Source organism: Nuphar pumila, chromosome 3 (assembly GCF_984573655.1).
Source record: "Nuphar pumila chromosome 3, dmNupPumi1.hap1.1, whole genome shotgun sequence".
Taxonomy (NCBI): Eukaryota; Viridiplantae; Streptophyta; class Magnoliopsida; order Nymphaeales; family Nymphaeaceae; genus Nuphar; species Nuphar pumila.
In genome coordinates, this window is record NC_143251.1 from 116,577,520 (window position 1) to 116,588,674 (window position 11,155).

The 11,155-nt window shown below is 38.6% G+C and overlaps 1 protein-coding gene across 1 annotated transcript in view; it reads left to right on the forward strand.

The window, feature by feature from the left end:
- The window catches only part of LOC149843404 (protein RETICULATA-RELATED 4, chloroplastic-like), a 35,343-nt gene extending 24,527 nt beyond the window's left edge, over positions 1-10,816 (forward strand). Inside the window, exons 6-8 of the mRNA XM_089999767.1 lie at positions 9,930-10,069; positions 10,264-10,389; positions 10,475-10,816. Of these exons, the coding sequence (XP_089855893.1) occupies positions 9,930-10,069; positions 10,264-10,389; positions 10,475-10,523 (315 nt within the window). The 3' untranslated portion in view covers positions 10,524-10,816. The remainder of the gene's footprint in view (positions 1-9,929; positions 10,070-10,263; positions 10,390-10,474) is intronic.
- The last annotated feature ends 339 nt before the right edge of the window (positions 10,817-11,155 follow it).

Consider the following 11,155-nt stretch of genomic DNA (forward strand, 5'->3'; position numbering starts at 1 on the left):
CGAATACCGAAGAATACGTTTAACAACTTCCATATGCCCAACACGCGGCTCATGCATAAGCTGAGACACCTGATTAACTGAGTAAACAATATCAGTCCGAGTAAAAATGAGATATTGCAGCATTCCAACTGTGCTACGATATCTAGTAGGATCCTCGTACAACTCTCTATCTTGAGAACTGAGTTTCTGATGAAGAACACTTGGTGTGCCTAGAGGTATGCAATCTTTCATTCCTGCCTTGCTGAGAACATCGATAATATACTTATGTTGGGTGAGACTCATCCCTTCAGTAGTTCTGTCAACTTCAACTTCAAGAAAATATCGCATTTTACTAAGATCCTTCATCTTAAATTTATGATTCAGGTATCCTTTGACCTGCTTAATGTGATCATTAGAGTTACGTGTAATGATAATGTCATTTACATATATCAATAACAGAGTAACTACATCTTGGCATTGAAAAATAAACAGAGAGTGGTCAAGAAAAGACTTACTAAAACCATATTTTTGTACTTCACGGGAGAAACTGTCAAACCAAGAGCGTGACGCCTGTTGCAAACCATATATATCCCTTTTTAACCTGTACATACCCAGTGCATTGCTCTATCTACACTTCCTCCTTCAGATTTTCATGTAGGAATGTATTTTTGACATCAAGTTGATTAAGCGTCCACTGATGCTCAATAGCTAATGATGATATAATTCTGATGGTGCCCATCCTCACGACCGAACTGAAGGTTTCATCATAGTTTTGTCCTTGCTCCAGTGTGAACCCCTTGGCAACAAGTCTCGCCATGTATCGTTCAATAGTGCCATCCGGTTTGTACTTTATTTTATACATCTACTTGGATCCAACTGCATTTCTATCATGTGGTCTGAAAACAATATCCCAAGTACCACATTCATGAAGTGCCTCCATTTCCTTATTCATGACTTCGATTCATCTTTTGGAGTTTGCGGCTTGATAGAAGGTTTTGGGTTCATCTTCCTTACCCAAAGAAGTTAAAAAGAGTTGGAAGTCCATCGAGAAATTCTCATAACTGACTCACCTTTCAATGGGATGTCGAGAGCAAGTAGATCTTCTGACATCAAGTGTTGGAGTAGGAGTAGAAGGAGAATTCGTTTCTTGGTTAGTAGTAGGAAGTACCTTTTCTCACCGAGAATAAACGATGCCTTTGTACCTTTCAGGTACCAAGGGTGGTTCAGATATCATACTCCCCTGATTAGTTTGTTCAGCATCAAGACATAGTTTCCTCATTCCTTTGAATACATTCTGAAGAGCAAACATTATCAGTACTTGAAAAGAGTTCAGAATTTAAGCAGGGCTGATAAACCTCAACTCCAGAAGAAGTGTTAGCATGATGATTAAAGTTTAGTTCATCAAAAACAACATTTCTGAATATTTTGATGCGCTTACTCACAGGATTGTATCACCTATATCCTTTATAATCATCTGCATATCCCACAAATCTGCACTTCAAAGCTTTGTTCGAAAACTTATGCCACATTGAATTGTCAACATGAACATAACATACACAACCAAATACATGCAAATTATGATAGTTTGCATGGACTCATACAAAAAAAAAGGGTGATTTGTCTTTCAAAATAGTCATGGGTAATCGGTTTATCACATGAACTGCCGAATGGAAGGCTTCTGCCTAGAAAGTAACCAACAGATTACTATCATGTATCATGCTCATTGTACTATTGAGAATATGGCGATGCTTCCGTTCAGCAATCCCATTCTGTTGAGGTGTATGAGGGCAAGACACCCACCTACTTATTCTATTAGTTCAGAGAAAATTAATAAAGTCGTTTGAAGAAAACTCACCCCCTTCGTCACATTGGAAATAGAGGATATTTTCAGTAAAATGATTTTTAACAAGAGAATGCAAGTTCTGAAACAACTTGAAAGTCTCAGATTTGCATTTCATAAAGAAGATTCATGTGTGATGAGAATAACTATCAACAAATATAAGATAATATCTAATCCCAAACATAGAGGAAACTAGAGCTGGACCCTAGATATCGAAACAAATAATTTCAAAAGGTCTTGAAGCTCTTTTATTAATAGAATAAAAAGGTAGAACATGACTCTTAAACAAAAGACAACTAGAACATTTTTTATCATTGACACTTAATCTTAAACTTGACTTGGGAATATGATTATTTGAGACAGGCTTTTCAATAAAACGATTGCTGCAATGACCTAGACGACCTTGCCAAAAATTTGGCTTAATACATTCAGAAACACTAAAGACACTCTTAGAGGGCACTGAGGAGGACGATGAGTTGAGCTTTAAGGTGGGATCAACAGGGTGAACACGAGTAGAAGGATCTTCTTAGAAGACATATATTGCCCTGTCGTTTTGCTTCAACGAACGTTTCCTTCGTGTGAAGGTTCTTGACACGAAATGAAAAAAGAGTAGACTCAACTGAAACATTAATATTATCAACAAGCTTAGAAACAAAAACAATGTTTTTCTTGATATTTAGAGCATGAATGACATTCAAGAGGTTGAGAGAAGATTTTGACATAAGAATAACATAATTTCCAATCTAAGCAATAGAGTGATGAAATCCATCCCCAATGACAATACTATTTCTACCAACATAAGGAACAAGAGTTAGGAGCGTACCAACATCACCAGTAACATGAGTTGCTGTCCCATAATCAACATACCAAATACCCTGATCATTCTGTTTTAGGTTCAATTCAGCTAAGGCAGATAACAACAACTCTTTTACTTCTCCACTGGTCTTTGGATTATCTGTCCTTTTTCTTGCCTCTGTCAATAGTGGTTTTCCTCTATTTTGAGGATTAAACCAACAATTAGTCTTGATATGTCTCCTTTTGTTGCATAGAAAACATGTGAAAATGGTTATTTGCCTCTGTAAATTAGGAGGTATGTTAGGAGTAGGTAATATACCACGACTTTCTTGTCCATTCTTTCCTCGACCTCCTTTTTCTCGAAAATCATAACTTTCACGTCCTCGCCCATAAGCAACTCCTGTGGCTAGCACATCTTGTAACACCCCAAAATTTCGAACTTGTAAACCTTTTGAAAATGGTTTAAAGGCTAGAAAATCCTTTTTATTTTCAGAGTTTATTTATAAAATCAGCGGAAGCATTTCTTTAAAAGAAAAGAGGGCAAATCGACAATCTTGGGCACGTTAGCTAAAAGAGCAAAAAGACAAAGGCATAACTTGCAAATATCTAGATGAAAACATTCGTATTATAAATAGTTTTTAAGGTATACAAAATTTGGATTTCTTTAAGAAATCCGTAACAAAAACCCAAAACGATCAGGGCAAGAGCTGCGAGTGGTAATAGTGGATCCTGAAGACATCTCGCATTCGCGCCATCGCATGCTAAGCACCTAATCATCACCTATACCCATAAAATGGGTTAGTTTCGTGAAAAATTAATAGGTGCACAAGTAGACAGAAATGTCTGAAAGAAGCATAAATAATTAACTATGTGTGATGAGTAACTAAGCAGTTACTGAACTAACATGAGCAGTTTCTTAGCATAAGTAAAAGTCTAACTAGCACATGCTGCATGATGTAACAAAACATTTAATAATGAATTGAGATCACTGAGCATAAAACACAATTCTACGATTCATCAAGTGAAGTGCACATGTTACTTTATGTTCCATCATTAACTGGCCTGCGGGTACGCGCAGACACGACTCGTTGAAACAACTGAGACTAGTTCGAACGTCTATTATTTTATGTATTTTGAATAACCCGAATAGCTAGTTGAGTCTGTTCCTAAGGGGACAGTCGTTAGCCGAGAGAGGATTCCCCAAAGGCGTTCGTGGCTACGGATGCATCCTACTTCTGCAGAAGTTTAAAAGATCTACCACCAAGGATAATATCTGGTAGTCTCATCCCCTAACTCCGATGACTGGGGACACCGAGTCTTTGCTCGTAGAATGGTTGTTAACAACCTGTCCATCGAAGTGTGTACCAATCCGTCCTCTCCCTTGACAGACAACAATAAAACGAATGGGTGTGTCAGGGGTTACTTAACCAACGACCCATTCTACATGCTCTGTCCTTTTGACCCAATCAAGCATCTTACCTGTGAAGGCGATAATCAATCAATGTGTAATGTGGTTTACCAATGTACTCATAGCACTGGTCGAGGTCGAATGACCGTCTCAACATCTGTCGTATTACTCGCATGCCATGCATGTCTATGAGCACGTTACGAGGAATGGTTCTAGGTCCTCAATAGAAGCCTCAACAACATAATTTGCAAAGATATAATGTCATCATTCTAAACTTCTGAAATGACCAATATCATGTGCCAACTTATGGCATGTGATTTTCTCGAATCTCACATTCGTTATCGTAGTGTCAACATGCAACACCAATTTTGACACTGATAACGATAAACGGTAAATGCGAATTTCGCATGAGAAAATTACGCTCACAAGCTTGCTTGAGTCCTAGATTTTGGAAAAACTCGAGCTGCGCTAAAAATACTAAACAGAGTAGAAAAGCTATTCCTTCCGAATGCTTGATTTAGGATGACCCACTACGATGCTTCAAAACCAACATTATTTGCAGAACCGTATGTTTGATAAAAAGGGACTCCTTTCATCCATTGAGGTTGCAAATTTTAAAGACAAAGCAGTAAATGCGAAAGCAAAAGCCTGGGCGCAAAGCGCGACGGCAAACATAGAACAAGTAATGCGAAAGCAAAGGACAAGGATCGCGAAACCGCGTCCTTAAGCTAAAGACAAAAAGCAGGAAATGCGAAAGCAAAAGCCTGGGCGCAAAGCGCGGTGGCAAATTAAAGACAGAAAGCAGGAAATACGAAAGTAAAAGCCTAGGTGCAAAGCGCGACAACAATTTAAAGACAGAAAGTAGGAAATGCGAAAACAAAAGCCTGGGCGCAAAGCGCGGCGGCAAATTAAAGACAGAAAGCAGGAAAATGCATAAATAAAGGACAAGGATCGCGAAACCGCGTCCTTGAGCTAAAAGCATACTTATATACTTATACGTATATAAATATATATTTTTGTTCTTTCGGTCTTTAATTATTTAAGCTAGCTTCAGTTATTTAAGTCCTTGTGCAATTTCCCCTACCTCGGGGTATTGCGAGAAAGAGGTCGTCTACGAGCGTAGGTAATCGTCGGTTCGGTTCGCGGGGCGCGAACGGGCTCCGTTGCGTAAGCTGCAAAGGTACGTTATTAGCATGCATTTAAGTGAATAAGAAAAGCGACAACAAAGGACTGGGGTCTCGACTTCTCTGCAAAACAAGGGCAGGGATCAACGGTCCCTGCAGACTTGAAACAAAACGGGGTAGGGTCCAATGACCCATGCTGCAAAAGAAAGCAGGTGCAGGGGCCATCGACCCTTGCCAGATATTTAAAGAAGGGCAGGGGCCATCGGCCGCTGCCGGGTTTATAAAAAAGAGGGGCAGGGGCCTTCGGACCCTGCCAAACAAATAAGAGAGGGGACATGGGCCATCAGCCCCTGCTGGGTCTTCAAAAAGGGAGGCGGGAGCCGAAGGCTCCTGCTTAGTTTTAAAGGAAGGCCAAGGCCGATGGCCCATGCCGGAAAAATGAGCAGAGAGAGGGAGTGCAGGGGCCAAAAACCACCTGCGGCTTTCAAAAAGAGGAGGCAAGGGCCAAATGGCCCCTGCCGAGCTTTGCTCGACAGAACACGGGACAGGGGCCAGAGGCCCCTGTCGGTCTAGAGAGGGGTAGGGGCCATCGGCCCCTACTCGAAAGAGAAGGGCAGGGGCCATGGCCCCTGTCGGAATACTAAAAAGGGCAGGGGGCAGAGCCCCCTGTCTGCTAAAAGAGATGAAGGCAAGGGGGCCTGTCGAAAAAGGGAAGAGGAAGAAAGGGGGGGGGGGAATGAGAGGAGAAGGGGGGTTACCTGGGCTGCCGGAGGGAGAGAGATCGCCTGGGGAGGTGGGAGGTCGCCGGGCTGCCTCGACGGAAAGGGGCTCGCCGGCGTCGGTTCAGCGATGAGAGAGGGAGAGAGATGGAGTCGGGGAGGGAGAGCAGATACAAAGGGGAGAGAGACGAGAGAGAGAGTCGGGGGAGAGGCTCGAACGCCTCTCCTCCCCCTCTCTCGCTCCTTTTGTAGAGGGCGCAGGGGGGTGGGCGGCCCCCTGTATGCCGCCTCTTGCCAGCCCCTGAAAGCCCGTTCGACGGGCTGGGGTTGGCTCGGGTATGGATCCGGGTCGGGTCGGGTCTGACCCGACCCGAGTCCGATTTTTTTTTAACACTGGGTTTTACACATCTTGTGCTCCAATATGAACATGAGTCTCTTTAGAAAACCCTTTCAATGTCATCTCATATTGAAAAAGCTTGGTACACAGATATTCAAATGTAGGTAACTCTGGTAGACACAATAAGAAAGTAACAATCATGTGATAATCAGGTCTCAACCCACTCAGGGTTTGCTGCACCATATCTTTGTCACTGACTGCACAACCCATGATGGCTAGTTGATCTGTAATAGTCTTCATTTTATTCAGGTATTCCATGATGGTCATGGAATCCTTTTTCAACATTTGAAATTCCTTCTTTAAAAACATTATCCTGGCCTGATAAACCTGCGAATATGTCTGAACTATTCTGTCCCATAACTGCATAGCCAAATAGTTATCTGGAATAGCCACTAGCACCTCTTGTGATAATGTAGAAGTAATGTAGGAATCAATGAATTCTGGAGGAACATGAATAGAGCTATCATGATGTCCAGAAAGATCCTGACTTCTTATGAACGAAATGATTTGTTTCTTAAGTTAGAGTTCAGCTTTTCGGACACAAGTGGACTAAGAAAACTTGAGGAAAGGCCTGATTTAGAAGGGAACGAATCCATATTCCAAGGAGAATAAGGAATCAAAAAATAAAAAATAGATGAAAACAAAGAAAGAAATGAAAATCTTAGTTGTAGACAAATCTAATGGATTCAGAACAAATTCAGATCAGAACAGGAATAAAATATGCTGCATCTTTTTTTTTTGTACGATCTGTAAATCAGAGGCAATAAACCTGACTTGCTGTAAAATTTAATCTGAACGATATTCAACAAATATTGAACACGTCACTTTAAAAGAAACGTTGTGATTTATGAATTACAATGAGATAAACAGAGATCTAATGTGTTTCCCTTTTTTTTGTTTTGTTTTGGAATCACGCCTGGATCAGGGGAATAGAAGAAGAAAAAGGGGGAATGTGTTGAAGAAAGATTTTGTCAAGAAAGAAAATTAGGGTTAGATGAAATCATGCTTTTAAGCAAATAACGTGTCCAAAACCCAGAGGAAATAACGAAAAGAGGGAAAACCTGAACAGACCCGAGATTTGGAGATAGCCTTATCAAGGTCTGATTTAGAATCAAAAGAAGAATGAAAAAGGGAGATTTGATCTTGGCAAACAGTATAGGAATAAAAGGAAGAAATAGAGAGGAAAAGAAAGAAAATAGAAATACCTTAAGAAGAGACAAAATTTTTGAGTTGAATGTCCATGAAAAAGTCATGATCTCCAAGACTGGATCTTCGACTCTGATACCATGTTAGAAATCATAGAGTCCAATATTCAATCACACCAAGAGAGAGAAAGAATGGGAGAAGAAGAGAGTCGGCTGCTATAGAAAGCCTAATTCCTCACACAGGAATAGGCGCAACAGGCTGTTTCATTATATTTGCTGAATACAATAATTAGGATACTAAAATACCCTTTTACAACATGACTAAATTATAGACTAGCCATTAATGAAATAGCGTGAACAGTAAACACATATTGGATACCCGGTTCAGTCAGACCCAAAAGATAAAACGTTACTTCTTTTCACTGACAATGTGAATGTTTCGCCACACCCAATAATATGGCCACTACTGCCATACCTATCAGTGTAATATTAAAATATTTCCCCCTAACTCTTTCATAACAATTGTCAGTCATTCAGGAGAGTCTGCCAACTTTTGTTGCTCCTAACACCCTTTTAACATATTAACACACTATTAATCTGGTCTTTTGAAGTTTTGTTCATAAGAGAAATTATCAAATTCTTTGTTTTGATAAAATCATGACTATTCCAATCTCTGGCCATGACTTCTCAAAATCTTTACCAACTTGAGCTTACCCCATTTTATCTTTCAACATCTATGTGCTTGCATAAGTAAAAAAAATTAAAAAAAGTGACAAAAACGATATATGTTTGCTGTTAGTTTTTGAGTCTTTGGAGTTTTTGCCCATGGTTTCAACTTTCAATGGTTGTGCCCAAATATGGGCTACTGCATCAATTAAAGGCCTAATGTTGCAATGGAAAACATTACATATGGTATGATATTTTTTGTTAACATTCCTCTTCATTTAGACATGGTATGATTTATGAACTTACTTATTCCTTGTGTAATGTTCTTGTTTGTGATGCCGGACTGTTGAGTCTCAGATTGGTTTACCATTACTATTGGCACCACTTCTAATGCCATCATCTAGACCCTTTGATGCAAAATGTGTACAACTCAAGATCGTTTAAAAGTGTCTAAATTCCTCATTTTGCTTCTCAATTTTTGTAGTCTACTATCACTTCTTAAAAATAACATAATAAGGAATTATAACTAAGTCCATATTTGGAAGTATTTATGTTACTATTATTTAATAAAAATAGAAACAATGTCTGCAACTACATATAAATAAATATAATTAGATCCTTTCCTTGGTTGACAAGTTTAGCAAAATTTTAAATGTTAATGTTTCTATGAATTCTAGGGCATGTGTGGATTGCAAATTTGCAACTAAGTTGTATCTGATTGGCTCAAAATTTGAGATTACTTGATCCAAAATTGGGATCACGGGTCTACTATGAGTCCAAATCGTGAGCAATGGAGTTGGGAATATGTAGATTAATACTTTCTTTGATTTGGATTCAAAATAACTTAATTCAAACCTATGCAGGTCCTCATCTGCCCTGTTTAAAAATTTTAAATTCATGTGGGAGCTATGTCAGGGTTGTATAAAAAGCTACGTGGATCCATGTATGTTCCATATTGGACTTGGGTCCATTTTTAAAGATGAACTTAAATGAGTTTGTGTTAATCCATGCTATTTTTTCTCTTTTGGACCCTTTATTTGAACCAAACTGAGCTAAATGTATGTTGATAGTGCAGTTGAAACAGCGAATATTTTAATATAAATAAAAGAAAATAAACACCTACCCCCTATTTTTTGGAAAATTTGGGGTATTGGTATTCAAATGCATTTGCTTTTAAATTGATTGCTTTGATATTAATGTTCTTGAACATAGCTTTAGAATGTTCCTGTATTTCTCATGGAAAACCTAGTCCTTCATTTGTTTTGATTTTGTGCATTTTCTGGATAATAATGAAAGAACTTCATGGAAAATGGCAAGTGAAAACGCAGAAACAATAAATTTGTAACTTGTAGATGGATCTGTTCATCATAAAGTGGGAGTAAAAATATCTTTCGAGTGCTGATTTTGTGCTGCCTTGTAGTTATTGGCAACCGAATGGATTAGTATTGAGTGATAATAAGAGAAATAGCAACCTTTGATTTAACAAGCTGGGAAAGTTAAAAATCTTTATATTCCTAAAACATTTTGTTCTCTAAGCATTCTTGTATTGAGTAAAAGAAAGCACCAGTCCGTTTAATTTATTTTAGGTGTGGAGCACTTCTGTTAACAGATATTGTCATCATCCCTGTGCCTATTGGGGAACATTTAATAATTTTAGTCACTATGAACGTCCATGATATTCATTACATCCGTATCTCCCACCTTAACCTTTTTCTTGATTAGGCAATGGTTGAAGTCCTTTTTTCTCTTGTTCTTCCATGATTTTGTTGATATTCTAATTGACACTTATTGGGAAGTTGTTTGAAACTTTAAATCAATTCAGTTTCAAGTCTAACTGCTAGTAATTTCTTTTCCAGGTTGGTACAGGTGTCACAAATGCTTTAATTAATGCGAGAAAGGCGATTGACAAATCTTTTGCTGGTGAAGCGGAGGATGTCCCTATATTATCAACGAGTGTAGCCTATGGTGTTTACATGGCAGTTTCTAGCAATTTGAGGTAACTAGAATCCAACATTGAGGGAATGATTCAACAAATGATGCACTTGTAATATTTTTCCAATTTTGCAAAATTTTTTTTTTGGTTCAAAGGAAATGGTTTCTTTGCACAACTGTTAAAGCTATTGTGCTGTTCTTACATTTGTTAACCTTGACATTATCCACTTAAAAGTCCGTCCTCATCATATTTAACAGGTACCAGGTACTGGCTGGTGTTATCGAACAGCGGATTTTAGAACCTTTACTTCATGAACACAAGATCATCTTGAGTGCATTATGCTTTGCCGTTCGAACAGGAAATACATTCTTGGGATCGTTGATGTGAGATATTAGCATCATCCTTTAAAATTTTTTATCAAAAAGTTTAAATGTGTCAACTTTACACTAAATCTTTGTGATTTAACAGGTGGGTGGATTATGCTCGTTGGATTGGTATTCAGAAAATTAGAGAATAGCAACCTGCCTGGGTTTGGTGACTCTGATATTGATAGTTTTGTCATGGGCCTTGCTTGAATTCCAGGACTTGCCACATATTCTAGAAGAGTTGGTGGTGTTTACCATATGGAAGCTCTTAGCGTGCAGAGAAGATGCCTGTATTGTCTTTGAAACGGTGCTATCCCCACCATCAGTTAAGTGCTTTTATATATTGGACTGTGCATTCTTTACGTGCTATGTATAAACCTTGGTCACTATTTGTTTGTTGTGCAATATTTTTCCTTAAAAAATGAGCTAAATGCTCTTGATGGAAGTTGAACTCTCTCTCTCTCTCTCTAAACCCTCCACCATCTCTCTGTTATATAGTAACTAGTCTTGAACAGGCTTATCTCCTTAACTGTCCTATAGGACTTCAACGGACAAAAGTTTTAGTGATTTGCTTTTCTGAACTTATGGATGTATTTTCCAAAGCTTGTTTGGTAAAAACATAATTTTTTTAGCTGTGCTTTTAAAGTGAAAAAAAAACATCTCATATTGCACTAAAAATTTGATACCATGTTTCTCATTAAATTGATTCTATCAAGGCATGCTTTTTTAGTGAATAAGCAATATGAACACATCTGCAGGTTTGGACTAAGCAAAAAAACACATG